Below are 16,969 nucleotides of genomic sequence, written 5' to 3'. Positions count from 1 at the left end.
CTCCTTTGAAATGATCCCCTCTCACCTTTAATGCATGGTGATACTCTGGTATCAGACATTTCAACCCTTGCCAAAAGATATTGTCTGTCTACTCTATCTATGCCTCCAATAATCTAATAACCCTTTATAAGATCTCCCCACAGCCCCCGCTGCTTCTTGGAAAATCATCCAAAGAGGGAAAGAAAACTTAGTAGAATCTCTTTATTTAAGATTAAGTGAACAGATCTCAAAAAACTTTCTTGATAGTAACTTGTAGAAGAGGTTTACGAAGATGTTGCTTGGTTTAGAGGGCATATGCTAGAATGAGATGTTGGACAAACATGGGTTATTTTCTCTGGAGCAGCATAGGTTGAGGGGAGAGCCGATAGAGGTTTATAAGATTATGAGAGGCATAGATAGAGTAGACAGACAGTATCTTTTTCCCAGGGTTGAAATGTCTGATACCAGAGGGCACGCATTTAAGGTGAGAAGGGCTAATTTCAAAAGAGATGTGAGGGGCAAGTGTTTTTACATAGAGAGGTGGTATGCCTGGAACACACTGCCTGGGTTAGTTTAAGGGACATTTAGATAAGCACATAAATGTGAGGGAAATGGCAAGATAAGGACATCATGTAGACATAAGGGATTAGTTTAGTTGGCCATTTGATTACTAATTCAATTGGTCTAGCATGACATTGTGGGCTGAAGAGACTGTTCCTGTACCATTCTGTCCTATGGTTAGTAGATGGAAGTGAATGTCATTCCCATCTCTCACCAACATGAAGTAACATGTAAATGTCTATTTCTATTTAGGAACAGAATGCTTATGTTTGCCCTGGCAGGATTTCTCTTGATGACCTGTGTTATTGTTACTGCTTTCGTCTCATGGTTCTTCAAGTTGCCAGTTGGACTTCACTTCGATGCCAGGTAAATACCGGACTACTGCAGGACTTGGTAATAGTGTAAAGCCTAGATATCCCCTTCATTAATATCAAAAGATGATTGCTTCGTGAGTGCTGATAACATTTCTGCAGTCTTTGTTTATAGAAGTGTTATACAATGTTTTAGTAACACACACAAAATGCTGAAAGAACTTGTCAGGTCAGGCAGCATCTATGGAAACAAATAAAGAACTGACTTTTCAGGCCCAGACCAGCATCTGTAGAACCCCACACAAAATGCTGGAGGAACTCAACAGGTCAGGCAGCATCTATGGAAATGAGTAAACAGTTGACACTTTGGGTCAATATCCTTCTTCAGGACTGAAAAGGAGAGGGAAAAATGCCAGAATAAAAAGGCAGGGGGAGAGGAAGGAGTATAACTAGAAGGTGATAGATGAAGCTACATGAGTTGGATAAATAAAGGGCAGAAGAAGAAGAAGGAATCTGATATGAGAGGGGAGTGGACAATAAGGGAAAGGGAATGAGGAGGGGACCCAAGGGGAGGTGACAGGTAGGTGAGAAGAAGTAATAGGCCAGAGGGGGAGGGAATTTTTTTTACCAGAAGGAGAAATCGATATTCATGCCATCAGATTGGGTCACTGACAGAAGTTCAGAAGTGTCAAAACCAGCACTGTTGTAGACAGTAGACAGTTGTACCTAATAAAGTGTATGTTCTTGAATAGGTAGCTCTTGGAATGTACTCTAAACTAAAGTATTACATTACAAGGGTCTATCAGATTAATTTTGAAGTCTCTCATATTAAAGTATGTAAGTTTTGAACAGTGACCCTTCACCCACAATGATTTAATTTGATAATTTGTCTCAGTATCATTGTCTATTACTAAGCAGTGCATAATATTTATTTTCAGATTGCTTTCATATGAAGTATACAACACTCAATACTACGTAAAGCCTTATTGTCGCTATGGTCCATTCTTAATTGGAATCATGTTGGGCATTTTACTGCATCACAGAAAAGGTCCTTTGCTGACCAAGGTATTTACTTTAAGACAAAAAAAATCGAGAAAAAAGGGTCGATGACTAACTTTGGCTTGGGCCTGAGTAGTATGAATAGTTCCATATAAATATTTGAAAATGATTGAATATGTCTTAGCGGAAGTTGGACTACATAGTTATTTAAATATTTTTATTCACTTAGAGATACAGCAGAGAATAGGCCCTTCCAACCCTTTGAGCCGCACAGCCCAGCAGTCCCTGATTTAATCCTAGCCTAATCACAGGACAATTTACAATGACCAATTAACCTACTAAACAGTACATCTTTGGATTGTGGGAGGAAACCGGAGCACCCGGAGAAAACTCATGCATTTTCATGGGGGTGACATAGAAACTCCTTATAGATGACATTGGAATTGAACTCCGAACTCTGAAGCCCCGGAATATAATAGTGTTGTGCTAACTGCTACGCTACCATGGTGCCCGTATCATGAATATTGATAATGTCCATGTAGACATTAGTATATAAAAACTGACTTTAGAACTGAGAACGTGAGCTGTCCTAGGTACCTAATAAAGTGGCCACAGAATGTATAAGACCATAAGACATAGGAGCAGAATTAGGCCACCTAACCCATTGAGTCTGCTCCGAAATTCAATCATGGCTGATCCTTTTCTTCTATCTCCTCCTCATCCCCAGTTCCCGGACTTCTCTCCGTAACCTTTGGTGCCACGTCCAATCAAGAACCTATCAATCTCTTCCTTAAGTACACCCAACGACCCGATCTCCACAGCTGCATGTAGCAAAAAATTCCACAAATTCATCACCCTTTGGCTAAAGAAATTACTCTGCATCTCTGTATTGAAAGGGTGCCACTCTATCCTGAGGCTGTGCCCTCTTGTCCTAGACTCTCCCACCATAGGAAGCATCCTTTATACAGCTGTCTAGGCCTTCCAACATTCGTAAGCTTTGAACAAGATCCCTCCTCATCCTTCTGAATTCCAGTGAGTACAGACCCAGAGACATCAAACGTTCCTTGTATGATAATCCTTTCATTCCTGGAATCATCCTTATGAACCTCCTCTGAACCCTCTATAATGCCAGCATATCGTTTCTTAGATGAGGGGCCCAAAACTGTTCACAGTACTCAAGATGAGGCCTCACCAGTGCCTTATAAAGCCTCAGCATCACATCCTTGTGTATGTTTGTGATCTTCTGCTGCTGTAGCCCATCCACTTCAAGCTTCAATGTGTTGCGTATTCAGAGATACTCCTCTGCACACCACTGCTGTAACATGTGGTTATTTGAGTTACTGTTGTCAGCTTGAACCAGTCTGGCCATTCTCCTCTGAATTCTCACATTAGCAAGGTGCTTTCATTCACTGGATGTTTTTTGTTTCTTGTACCATTCTGTGTAAATGCTAGAAACTTACAAGTTTACATAGAAACTCTAGATTCCAGGAAAGATTGGAAGACTGATTGTCTTTCTCTGCCAATTCTTCACCTTTCTTGCATCCAGGAAGGATTGGAAGATTGCCTGTCCTTCAACTGTGAGCTTTAGAGACCGCTCTGCATGAAAACCCCAAGAGATCAGCAGTTTCTGAGATACTCAAACCACCAACAATCATTCCACAGTCAAAGTCACTTATTTCATATTTCTTCCTCAATCTAGTGTTTGGTCTGAACAATAACTGAACCTCTTGACCATGTCTGCATGCTTTTATGCATTGAGTTGCTGCCACTAGATTGGCTGATTAGATATTTGTATTAATGTGCACCTAATACGAGGAGTGATTGATGAATATATTACCTAAGGTAGAAGGAGTCAATTTTAGAAAACCGAGCACATTTATTTTTCACCCTCCCCTAGTGTTGCCACCATGTCCCTCTGATCCTCTTTGGGTGATAAGCCCTTGAGCCCGAGGTAGCGGATGACTGCACAAAGGCCGATGTTGTCCATTTTCTCAGATAGTGCTTACATGCTGTATAACTCATCTCCTTCTACCTTAGGCTACGAACCTATCAATCGTCCCTGCTGTGGACCACTTTCTGGAGGTGACTTCTTCAAAGAAGGGATCTGTATGCTCCATGACCGCTGGACTAAGTGTATAAATGTAGGAGGAGACTATGTTTTCTAAAATTGACTCCTTCTACCTTAGGTCACGAACTTATCAATCACCATCGTGTGTATGTCGCCATGTACAGCTCTCCAAAGACTCACAATCCATTGAGGAAGGAACTGTTTCCTTAACTTAGTTTAAAGTGGTTAATTCAGTTAATTCTTTGCCCTAATACTGTGCCTTCTGGCAATTGTAAAAGTTCTCTATTCCACATCATTAAAAATACTTCCTAACGCCATGCACCCATAATCAGTACGAGGATTCTGAAAAAAAATTCTAATTCATTTAAAATCTATTTAGTATTATTTTGATTGTTCTGTTATTTACCTAAAAGAAAGATTGTGGTCACTAACTAGTCACCTAACTGTCTCTGTGGCCCTTGTGTTTCACCCTCCCCTCCCCCCAACTTTTAACTCTCCTCCTCATCTTTCTTTCTCCTACAGTCCTGCTGAAGGGTCTTGGCCCGAAACGTCGACTGCACTCTTTTCCATAGATGCCGCCTGGCCTGCTGAGTTCCTCCAGCATTTTGTGTGTGTTGTCTGTGATCTTCAGCTGTGGTTAGGATTTGCCATTTCCTTTCTCCTGCTTATCCTTTCTATACTCCATCAAGTTCTGAATATTCTCTTTACCTTCTTTGAACTTATTTATTTAATCAATCAATCTATTTTTAGCTGGTTCAATCATCTAATTATAGTTTTCAATCTGTTTAATATCCTTCAAGCTAATTTTCTAGACTACACACTTATCACTGGAAGCCGAGCAGTAACTGGAGCTGTGGTACTCCCTTGCCAATCACAGACTTCCTGTGAAGTTGTGCTTTGAACTTTCTTTTCTAGTTTTCATTCTCATATCTGTTCCAAATTGGGAGCTGTTTTTTTTTTGTTCTGTCCGCTTTCTTTTCAGAAGATCAGAGGACCATGGCATGGGAGCAGACTTAGGCCATTCAGCCCAATGAATCTTCTCTGCTATTCCATGGTTGATTTAGTATCTCTCTCAGCTGCATTCTCCTGCCTTCTTCCCATAACCTTTGACACCCTGACTAATCAAGATCTATCGACCTCTGCTTTAAGTACAACCCAATGGCATGGCCTCCAACGGCATCTGCGGCAACAAATTCCCTGATTCACCACACTCTGGCTAAAGAAGATCATCCTCATGTACATTCTAATAGGACATTCAACTATTTTGAGGCTGTATCCTCTGGTCCTAGACACCCTTGCCACACTGGAAACGTCCCCTCAATGTTCACACTATCCAGGCCTTTCAATATTTGATTTTCCTCTCAGGTCTGATTTTGTGGTGACTCCAAGTCTAAGGCTATTTGGTGCTCAGCATCTATTTTTGGAAAAGTGGTTAGGACTTTCTAATGTCTATTCTAAACTGTTATTGTCACTTAAATTTATGTATGCTGTATTACAATTAGAGTGGCAGAGTCTCTACCAGAGGAATGTCAGCCACTCCTTCCCTCCGCTAGCCTGCAGGTCACCCTTGGGCAAAGTGTAGCACCTACTTAGCCCCTCGATCAGGGTCACATGAAGCCATGGGAGCACGTGGTGGTGGAGCATGTCACAAGTCCTGGTTATTCGACCACTGACATCAGGCAGATAATCTCTGAACTGTATTGAAAATGGCTTGAGTCACCCGTCCTGTAAAAGTCTCTGCCCAGAAGAAGGCAATGGCAAACTACTGTAGAAAAATTTGCCAAGAACAATCATTGTCAAGGTCATGATCATGCACGTCATAAGACACGGCACATAATGATGATGATGTGTTACAATGATAAAACACTATTGTTGGAGGCCAAAGAAGATGGCCTGTCCTGGAGTTAAAGGACTGTACATGTGTGTGTGGATGGGATCAGGAACGTGTTTTGTTGTATATTGTGTTCTGTGCTGTAATGGCAGGCATTGTGCCTATATTGTGTCAGCGGCGGAAGTGTGGTGACGCTTGTGGGCTGCACCCAGCACACTCTCAGCTGCGTTGGGTGTTAACGCAAATGGCTCATTTCGCTGTATGTTTCAATGTACAACAGATGAATAAACTTGATTTTCTTGATCTTGATCTCAAAAACAACCTAGAAGTACTCTCTTTTTCAGACCTCTGCCCTTACTGGATGGCTGTGCTGTCTGACCACAATGGCAGCAGTAGTTGCACTGGGCTATGCACTGGATGACTCTGTCGAGTCATATTCTGTGGCCCCTGTGCTCTATCAAGCGTTGCACAGGATTGCCTGGGCAGCTGCCATAGGCTGGATCATACTCGTGTGTGAAGAACGACATGCAGGTACAATTATGACAAAATAACAAATGACCTTAGCAATACTTCACCCGTTAAAAACTTCAATCAGATCTTTAACCTTACGATTCATAAAACATGGAATGCTACAGCACAGTACAGGCCCTTTGGCCCACAATATTTTGCTTAACTTTTAACTTGTTCTAAATTCAATCTAACAGTGACTCTTCACAGTGACTCAATCTTACTATCATCCATGTGCCTATATTAGTGTTTCTTAAATGCCCCGAATGTATCTGCCTCTACCAACACCCGTGGTAGTGTGTTCCATGCACCCACCACTCTCTGTGTAAAACATCTAACTCTAACTTTCCCCCTATACATTTCTCCAATCACTTCAAAATTAGGCCCTCTTCCATGAGCTATTTCTGCTCCAGGAAACTGACCAAGAAGGCAAGCTATTGCTGGATTAGGACCTACCATGATCTTTACCTTTTGGGTCCTGGTGATCAACAACTTGTATCTTGTGTTCCTGGTTTGGTTCCATCCAGTGAGGTTAATTGAAAATACTCCTCTGTGTGTCAAATATAGGCTTTCTCCGCAAAGACAGATCTGTCAGTTACCATTGAAACATAGAAACATAGAAAACTACAGCACAATACAGGCCCTTTGGCCAACAAAACTGTGCCGAACATATCTTTACCTTAGGAATTACCTAGGGTTACCCGTACCCCTCTATTTTTCTAAGCTCCATGTACCTGTCCAGGAGTCTCTTAAAGGACCCTATCGTATCCGCCTCCACCACCGTCATTGGCAGCCCATTCCACGCACTCACCACTCTTTGCGTAAAAGAATTTATTCCTGACATCTCCTCTGTACCTGCTTCCAAGCACCTTAAAACTGTGCCCTCTCGTGTTAGTCATTTCATCCCTGGGGAAAAGCTTCTGACTATCCACACGATCAATGCCTCTCAACATCTTATGCGCCTCTATCAGGTCACCTCTCATCCTCCATCGCTCCAAGGAGAAAAGGTCAAGTTCACTCAAACTATTCTCATAAGGCATGCTCCCCAATCCAGGCAACATCCTTGTAAATCTCCTCTGCACTCTTTCTATGGTTTCCACATCCTTCCTGTAGTGAGGTGACCAGAACTGAGCACAGTACTCCAAGTGGGGTCTGACCAGGGTCCTATATAGTTGCAACATTACCTCTTGGCTCCTAAACTCAATCCCACAATTGATTAAGGCCAATGCACGGTATGCTTTCTTAACCACACAGTCAACCTGTGCAGTAGCTTTGAGTGTCCTATAGACTCGGACCCCAAAATCCTTCTGATCCTCCACACTGCTAAGAGCCTTACCATTAATACTATATTTTGCCATCATATTTGACCTACCAAAATGAACCACCTCACCTTATCTGGGTTGAACTCCAGCTGCCACTTCTCAGCCCAGTTTTGCATCCTATCAATGTCCTGCTGTAACCTCTGACAGCCCTCCACACTATCCCCAACACCTCCAACCTTTGTGTCATCAGCAAACTTACTAACCCATTCCTCCACTTACTCATCCAGATCATTTATAAAAATCACGAAGAGTCAGGGTCCCAGAACAGATCCCTGAGGCACACCACTGGTCACCAACCTCCATACAGAACATGACCCGTCTACACCCACCCTTTGCCTTCTTTGGGAAAATCAGTTCTGGATCTACAAAGTAATTTCCCCTTCGTTTCTCAATAATCCTTGCATGGGATACCTTGTCAAATTCCTTGCTGAAATCCATATACACTACATCTACTGCTCTACCTTCATCAATGTGTTAAGTCACATTTAGTCAGATTTTAAGCATAGTGGAGTACTTACGATGTACAGTACTGTGCAAAAGTCTGCAGCACATGAATATATCAAGAGTTCCTAGTGCACTGTACTATATTTGTCGACATGGTGGGGAGAGCAAGTTTGTAAATCTGGCAGGAGCAAATGATGTTGGTAAAGCTGAGGGACAGGTGGCAGAGAAGGAGTGCCAGCGGTGGCAGGTGGCATGGGTGCAGACACACCCAGTCCTGAGATACCAGGCAAGGTCATATGATTGCAAACAATTGTTTATTGATCATTACAGAGTGTCTCTCTGGTGCTTCCTGCTCCCTTCCCTCTTTCTTCCCCTTTTCCCAACCATGCCTCCCCTCTCTGTGCCCCCCTCCCACTCTCAGTCCTCAATAGAGACCCATATCATAATAAGGTTTATCATCATTCACATATGTCATGAAATTTTTGTTTTTTCTTGTGGCAGCAGTACAGTGCAATACATAAAATTAGACACCCTGGCAGTATATATGTGCCTAAGACTTTGCACAGTACTGCAAAGACTGCAAAGATGAATGGTGAAAAGCTAATGGTAAAAGTCCTGCCTGAAAGCTTACAAAAAGTAGTAGATGCAGCCCGGTCCATCACAGCTAAAGCCCACCCCACCATTCAGCACATTTACAAGGAGCGCAGTCGCAGGAGCAGAGCCATCATCAATGACCACCACCACCCAGGCCATGCTCTCTTCTCGCTGCTGCCATCAATCAAGAGGTACAGGAGGCTCAAGTTTAGCAAACAGTTATTACCCCTCAACCACTGGGCTCTTGAACCAGCAAGAATAACTTCACTCACCCCAACACTGAACTGATTCCACAACCTACTCACTTTCAGGGATTCGACAACCCATGTTCCCAGTATTTATTGTTATTATTTTGTTTTTTTTTGTATTTGCAGGGTTTGTTGTCTTTTGCACACTGGTTGTTTGTCTGTCTTTGTTTTCATTGACTCTTAGTGTTTCTTTGTATTTACTGTGAATGCCTGCATGAAAATGAACCTTAGGGTTTTATTTTGAATTTTAAAAATGTAGCTTGGGTCACATCAGTTGTTCCCAGTTTAAGTAAACAGTGTTCAAGTATTCCAGTAATAAGACTGATAAACGTTTCTTATTTGGGAAGTTAATTGGTCTAATCACAGCTATTAATCAAACTTACTTTGTTTTATTTCTTATCAATTTTCCCCTTAGGGTTTGTTGGTACTTTTCTGTCCAGCAAGTTATGGATCCCCCTTGCCAATATCAGCTATGCCTGTTTCCTGATACACCCTGCTGTGATAGATATGTATTCTGGGCTACAGGAGACACTCCTTCATTACACAGACATCAACATGGTGAGTTATTCCATAATTTCTCCTGATTTGATTCTGGGACTATTTGTGTATCTTCAACTACAATAAGAATTGGCATTCATATCCTGATGTCCTGGAGAGTTTTTACAGTTTTGTCTTCAAAACTTGCAATGTATGGCTATACAAGAGCAAACAAGCCCACACACAGTTGTACAGCAGTTAGTAGTGGTTAACATATGAGGCCCGGTACTCACTGAGTTTAAAAACCCATTGAACATTGAAAGGCCTAGATAGAATAATAGAATGGATGTGGAGAGGATGTTTCCTGTAGTAGGGTAGTCTAGGACCATAGGGCACAGCCTTAGAATAGAAGAATGGGAGCTGGCATTTTCATTGAAACCTATTGAATGTTGAAAGGCCTAAATAGAGTGGATGTGGAGGGGATGTTTCCTATAGTGCGTGAGTCTAAGACTGGGGGCACAACCTCAGAATATAGAGATGTCCATTTAGAAAGGAGATAAGGAGGAATTTCTTTAATCAGAGGGTGGTGAATCTGTGGTGTTCAATGCCACAAGTGGCTGTAGAGGCCAGGTCATTGAGTGTATTTAACTATATAACCATATAACAATTACAGCACGGAAACAGGCCATCTTGGCCCTTCCGGTCCGTGCCGAATGCTTAATCTCACCTACCTACACTCAGCCCATAACCCTCCATTCCTTTCCTATCCACATACCTATCCAATTTTTTTTAAAATGACAATATCGAACCTGCCTCTACCACTTCTACTGGAAGCTCATTCCACACAGTTACCACTCTCTGAGTAAAGAAGTTCCCCCTTGTTATATTCCTAAACTTTTGCCCCTTAACTCTCAACTCATGTCCTCTTGTTTGGATCTCCCCTACTCAATGGAAAAAGCCTATCCATGTCAACTCTATCTATCCCCCTCATAATTTTGAATACCTCTATCAAGTCCCCCCTCAACCTTTACGCTCCAAAGAATAAAGACCTAACTTGTTCAACCTTTCTCTGTAACTTAGGTGCTGAAACCCAGGTAACATTCTAGTAAATCTCCTCTGTACTCTCTCTATTTTGTTGACATCTTTCCTATAATTCGGTGACCAGAACTGTACACAATACTCCAAATTTGGCCTCACCAATGCCTTGTACAATTTTATTATTACATCCCAACTCCTATACTCAATGCTCTGATTTATAAAGGCCAGAATACCAAAAGCTTTCTTCACCACCCTATCCACATGAGATTCCACCTTCAGGGAACTATGCACCATTATTCCTAGATCACTCTGTTCTACTGCATTCTTCAATACCCTACCATTTATGTCCTATTTTGATTATTCCTACCAAAATGTAGCACCTCACACTTATCAGCATTAAACTCCATCTGGCATCTTTCAGCCCACTCTTCTAACTGGCCTAAATCTCTCTGCAAGCTTTGAAAACCTACTTAATTATCCACAATGCCACCTATCAACTGCATACTTACTAATCCAATTTACCACCCCATCATCCAGATCATTAATGTATATGACAAACAACATTGGACCCAGTACAGATCCCTGAGGCACACCACTAGTCACCGGCCTCCAACCTGACCAACAGTTATCCACCACTACTCTCTGGCATCTCCCATCCAGCCACTGTTGAATCCATTTTACTACTTCAATATTCATACCTAACGATTGAACCTTCCTAACTAACCTTCCATGTGGAATCTTGTCAAAGGCCTTACTGAGGTCCATATAGGCAACATCCACTGCTTTACCCTCATCAACTTTCCTAGTAACCACTTCAAAAAATTCAAGATGGAGGTTGATAGGTTTTTGATTGAACAGGGCGTCAAAGGTTACAGGGAAATGGCAGAAGAATGAGAGTGAGAGGAAAATGGATAAGCCAGGATGAAATGGTGAAGCAGACTTGATGGGCTGACTGGCCTAATCCTCCTATGTCTTATGGTCTTATTACAGCTTGGGGCGTCAAGAGTCCAGAGTTCAATTCCGGTGCAGTCTGTAAGGAATTTCTATGTTCTCCCCGTAAGCATTTGGGCTTCTTCCACGCTCCTGTTTCCTCGCACTGTCCAGAGACACACCTACTGGAGGGTTAATTGGTGATTGCAAATTGTCCTGTGATTGGAATAGCATTGAATGGTTTAGTTGCTGGGCAGTTCAGCTCGTTGGGTTTGAAGGGCCCTGTTCCACACTGTACCTCTAAATGAAATAGAAATTAGGACTTTTCGCCAAATGTGTGGTCAGAAAAGTAAGTTCTTAAATAAATAAGGGGGAAAAAATCTTGGTTAGACCATCTTTGGAATATTGTATTCAGTTCTGATTGTCTCTTTATAGTAAAGATGTTAAGCTTTAGAGGGAGTGCAGAGAAGGTTTACCAGGATGCTGCCTGGATTAGAGGGCACATCTTATGAGGATAGGTTAGTGAGCTAGGGCTTCTATCTTAGAGTGAGGGAGAGTGATAGGTGACATGGTCGAGGTGTACAGGATGATAGGAGGCACAGGTCAAATGGATAGTCTAAGATCTTTTCCCAGGGTGGAAATAGCTAATACCAGGGGACATAATTTTAAAGTGATTGGAGGAAAATATAGGGGGGATGTCAGAGGAATGTTTTTTAGGCAGGGAGTGGTGAGGGTGTGGAATGCCTGCCAGGGGTGGCGACAAGGGCAGGTATATTAGGGGCATCTAAGAAACCATAGATAGGCAAAAGGATGATTAAAAAGTGGAGGGTTGTATAGGAGGGAAAGGTTAGATTGGTCTTAGAGTAGATTAAAAGATCAGCATAACATCGTGGGTTGAAGGACCTATACTGTTTTGTATGTTCTATATTGAAAATAAGAGCAGCTGGAAAAGTTTTGTGGGTGAGGGTTTTGAAATGGACGTCCTGAACATATGACCTTGGCAGATGAAGATAAGGTCACTGATGATGGAGGAATTTAAGTTGGAGAAAATATGTTAAAATTCAGAGATATCAGAACCTTGAAGGGTTGTAAGATATTACACGGACAAGGATGGGCGAGATCTCAGAGCTGTTTCAAATTTGAAAATAGGAATAAATATAAAATTGAGCGGCTTCTGGACTGAAAGGCAAACCAAGTCAACAAGCACAGGATAGTAGATGAACAATGATAATTAGTAAATGTATATGCAATGGACCTGTATCCTCATGGAACTATAAGGGACTGCAGATGCTGAAATTTGAAACAACAAATAAAATGCTGGAGGAACTCAACATGCGAGGCAGCATCTATGCAGGGAAGTGGACGGTTGTAGTTTCAGATCAAGACCATATGACACAGGAGCAGAATCAGGCCATTCATTCCATCGAATCTGCACTGTTATTCAGGGAAAATAGCCTGCTTTATTTTCCCTTTCAACCCTATTCTCCTGCCTTTTCTTCAAAACCTTTGACACCCTTACCTATCACCCTCTGCTTTTAAGGTACCTAATGAAATGGCCTCCACAGCCATCTCTGGCCATGAATTCCACATTTTTAGCCTCTGGTTAAACAAATTCTTCCTCTTCTCTGTTCTAAAGAACAGAGTTCCAGGGGTTCCCAACCTGGGGTCCACGACCCTTCAGTTAATGGCAAGGGTCCATGGCGTGAAGAAAAAGGTTAGAAATTCCTGTTCTAATCTGAAGCTGTGCCCTCTGGTCTTAGGCTCTCCCACTAATGGTAATATCCTCTGCACCTCTGCTCTATCCAGCCACACTAATACTCAGCAAGTTTTAACATGTGGTAGAAGACCCTTCGTCTGGACTTAAAGATAGATGGAGATAGCTAGTATAGGGACAGCGTGGAGCAAGAATTAGGAGGTGAGAGGCGGATTCAGGTAAGGAGATGGATGTTGATAGGCAGACGAAGGTGGGTTTGATGTCAGAAGCGGGATGGTGACGGGGGAAGTGACAGAGCTGAATATGGTGAAATGTGATAGGAGAGGACCGTGGAGCACTGAGCCTGTCTTTTCTACATAGCACCCAGCAATCATTAATTCACTCTGAGATCACTAACAGGGCTTGTGTTCAGGACAATGAACTTTAGAGAGTTGGAAGGTCCAGCTCTTCTGAGGACAATTTATATTTAAAGGTCAGCACTTACAAAGAAATTGGGTGGGCATTGAGCAGGTTATTCACAGATTGGATTAATATCATGACTAGGAAAGATTATATTTTATGATAAATACATTCTAAGGTGCATTAATTAAAACTTGCTAATTTATTATTACAAGGAATAGATTTTAAAACTTCTTCTTTCAAATGTTCCCTGGTTCACAGCAGAGTTTGCTCAGTAGTATGCAAATGACTTTGATGGGGAGATCATAGAAAGAAAACATTAAATAAAATCTTCGGTTTTCTTTGCCAATTATAAGACCATAAGACCATGAGATGTTGGAACATAATTAGACCATTTGGCCCATCAAGTCTGCTTTGCCATTTCATCATGACTGATCCATTTTCCTGTCAAAGCCAGTCTCCCTGTATCCCTTCATGCCCTGACTAATCAAGAATCTATCATCCTCTGCCTTAAATATACCCAATAACCTGACCTCTACAGCTGCCTCTGGCAACGAATTCCACAGATTCACACTATCTGGCTAAAGAAATTCCTCCTCATCTCTGTTCGAAAAGGATGCCCCTCTATCTGGGGCTGTGTTCTCTGGTCCTAGACTCTCCCACCATAGTAAACATCCTCTCCACATCCACTCAATCAAAACCTTTCAACATTCGATGGGTTTCAATGTGTTAAATTGAAATTATAAGGGAAATCATTCTAGAGTTAATGGTACTCAATGTAGTAAAAATAATCTAATCCTGGGATAAAATATGATTATCTCAGTGATATTTTCTGTATTTTTATACCATGGATTCTCTTCGATGCTGCTCCTTTATTACAATTATACTTGGCAATGGAGATGACAGTGACAGGCAAAGAACAACACTGAGGAAGTTCATTCCCTTCATCATCTAAACACACTGAGAAAAGCTTTGTACCCAAAAGGTAACGTTGTTAAAAATACATTCAGTGGCCACTTTATTATATAACATGTAACCATATAACAATCACAGCACGGAAACAGGCCATCTCGGCCCTCCTAGTCCGTGCTGAACTCTTAATCTCACCTAGTCCCACCTACCCGCACTCAGCCCATAACCCTCCACTTCTTTCCTGTCCATATACCTATCCAATTTTACCTTAAATGGCCTCTACTACTTCTACAGGAAGCTCATTCCACACAGCTATCACTCTCTGAGTAAAGAAATACCTCCTCGTGTTTCCCTTAAACTTCTGCCCCCTAACTCTCAAATCATGTCCTCTCGTTTGAATCTCCCCTACTCTCAATGGAAACAGCCTATTCACGTCAACTCTGTCTAACCCTCTCAAAATTTTAAATACCTCGATCAAATCCCCCCTCAACCTTCTACGCTCCAATGAATAGAGACCTAACTTGTTCAACCTTTCTCTGTAACTTAAGTGCTGAAACCCAGGTAACATCCTAGTAAATCGTCTCTGCACTCTCTCTAATTTATCTAATTATTATTATCTAATTTATCTAATCTATTATGTACCTAATTCCTGTACCTAATAAAATGGCCACTGAGTGTATATTTGCTGTCTTCAGCTGCTGAAACCCAACCACCTCAAGGCTCAATATGTTGTGCATTCAGAGGTGCTCTTCTGCACACCTCTGTTGTAATGTAAAATACACACCAAACGCCGGAGGAACTCAGCAGGCCACCAAATGAACAAATCGTTGAATTTTCAGGTCAAGACCCTTCATTGGGATTGGAAAGGAAAGGGGAAGATGCCAGAATAAAATGTGGGGGGTGGGGTGGTGGGAACGGAGGATAAGCTAGAAGGTGAGAGGTGAAACCAGGTGGAAGGGAAAGGTAAACAGCTGGAGAAGAAGGAATCTGATTGGAGAGGAGAGTGGACCATGGGAGAAATGGAAGAAGTAGGGGAAGCAGGGGGTGGTGCTAGGCAAGTGGGGTGATTAAAGGGGAGGAATGTATGGACAGGTGAATCACAGAGGGAGCGTTCACTGGGGAAAGCAGAAAATGGAGGAGTTGCAGGAGGAAAGAAAAGATCTGCTTGGGATGGGATTCTGTTGAAGATGGCAGAAGTTGTGGAGAATGATGTTTTGGACATGGAGGTTAATGGGTTGGTAGATGAGGACAAGAGGAATTCAATCCTTGTTAAGGTGGTGGGAAGAAGACGTGAGTATGGATGTCTGGAAATGGAGTAGATGCAGGTGAGAGCAGCAATGGCGGAGGAAGAGAAAATTAGGACATTTCTGATGTTCTGGAAAGGAAAGCTTTATCCTGGGAACAGATGCGGCAGAGATGATGGAACTGAGAGGAGGGAATGGCACTCTTACATGAGACACTTTGGGAAAAGGTATAGTCAAGATAACCGTGGAATTCAGTAGTTCTATAAGGGATGTTGTTTGACAGTTTGTCACCAGAGACGGAGGCAGAGAGATTGTAAAAGGGGAGAGAGAGGTCAGAAATTACCAAGTAAATTTGAGGACAGGGTGGAAGTTAAAGGCAAAGTTAATGGAACTGTTGAGCTCAGATGGGTGCAGGAAGCAACACCAACGTAGTCATCAAAGTAGAGCAGGAATAGCTGGGGAGCATTACCAGGGAAGGACTGGAACATGGATGGTTCAGCTGAGAAATTGTTATCTTCCTGTCACTCTGGCCATTCTCCTCTAACTTCTCTCATTAACAAGGCATTTTCACCCTCAGAATTGCCACTCACTGGATGTCTATTTTTTTTTGGTTTCTTGCACCATTTTCTGTAAAAATTGTCTCACACTGTTGTGCGCGACAATTTCACAAGATCAGCAATTTCCGAGGTACTCAAACCACCCATCTGGCACCAAAACTCATTCTACAATTAAAGCCACTTAGATTACATTTATTCCCCATTCTGATGTTTGGGCTGAACCTCTTGACCATGTCTGTATGTTTTCATGCATTGAGTTGCAGCCATATGATTGATTGATTAGATATTTGTGCAGGTATACAGTTGTACCTAATCAAGTGGCCAGTGTGTGTATATACAATACCAATATTCTCTTTTTTTCTTCTCCTAGTTTTACCTCTTCATTGGTCACACGGTTTTGGCACACATCATAGGATTTGCTTTATGCATATGTATTGAAAATCCTCTTCAAGCGTTACGGAAGTACTTCCGATAATCGTATTCTAGACTTCAAGTGATAACCTCCTTATCGACTTCCCTGAAGATTCACCATTTAAACTTAGTTGAACTTAGTGGATTGAAATGGTAAATCTTTAGCTCTCAAGAAAATTGCCTGCCTTTTTAAAGAACATCTCACTTTTAATGCTTTTAAAATTCTTAATATCTATGTGCTGATGAATTGCCTACAAAAAAGGTGGGAGGCATGGAATGGATCTTAGATCTCAAGCTGTGTTGGAACTGATCTTGTTGTGATATTGTACCATCATTCTTCTTAGAAGTATTTCAGTGAATTAAGTCTCTCAGATAGCTCAATGCAAAACAACATCTGGGATTAACTTTCAATTCCATTAATGA

The 16,969-nt window shown here is 41.9% G+C and overlaps 1 protein-coding gene across 1 annotated transcript in view; it reads left to right on the top strand.

Moving 5' to 3' along the window:
• The window catches only part of oacyl (O-acyltransferase like), a 29,210-nt gene extending 12,465 nt beyond the window's left edge, over positions 1 to 16,745 (top strand). The window contains exons 4-9 of the mRNA XM_059988622.1: positions 793 to 906; positions 1,790 to 1,916; positions 6,094 to 6,280; positions 9,280 to 9,422; positions 11,370 to 11,435; positions 16,506 to 16,745. Coding sequence (XP_059844605.1) covers positions 793 to 906; positions 1,790 to 1,916; positions 6,094 to 6,280; positions 9,280 to 9,422; positions 11,370 to 11,435; positions 16,506 to 16,610 — 742 coding nt within the window. The 3' untranslated portion in view covers positions 16,611 to 16,745. The remainder of the gene's footprint in view (positions 1 to 792; positions 907 to 1,789; positions 1,917 to 6,093; positions 6,281 to 9,279; positions 9,423 to 11,369; positions 11,436 to 16,505) is intronic.
• Positions 16,746 to 16,969: the final 224 nt, after the last annotated feature.

The sequence above is a fragment of the Hypanus sabinus genome, chromosome 14, assembly GCF_030144855.1.
Source record: "Hypanus sabinus isolate sHypSab1 chromosome 14, sHypSab1.hap1, whole genome shotgun sequence".
Taxonomy (NCBI): domain Eukaryota; kingdom Metazoa; phylum Chordata; class Chondrichthyes; order Myliobatiformes; family Dasyatidae; genus Hypanus; species Hypanus sabinus.
Note: the sequence above shows the minus strand (reverse complement) of the source record. Positions and strands in the feature narration are given on the sequence as shown.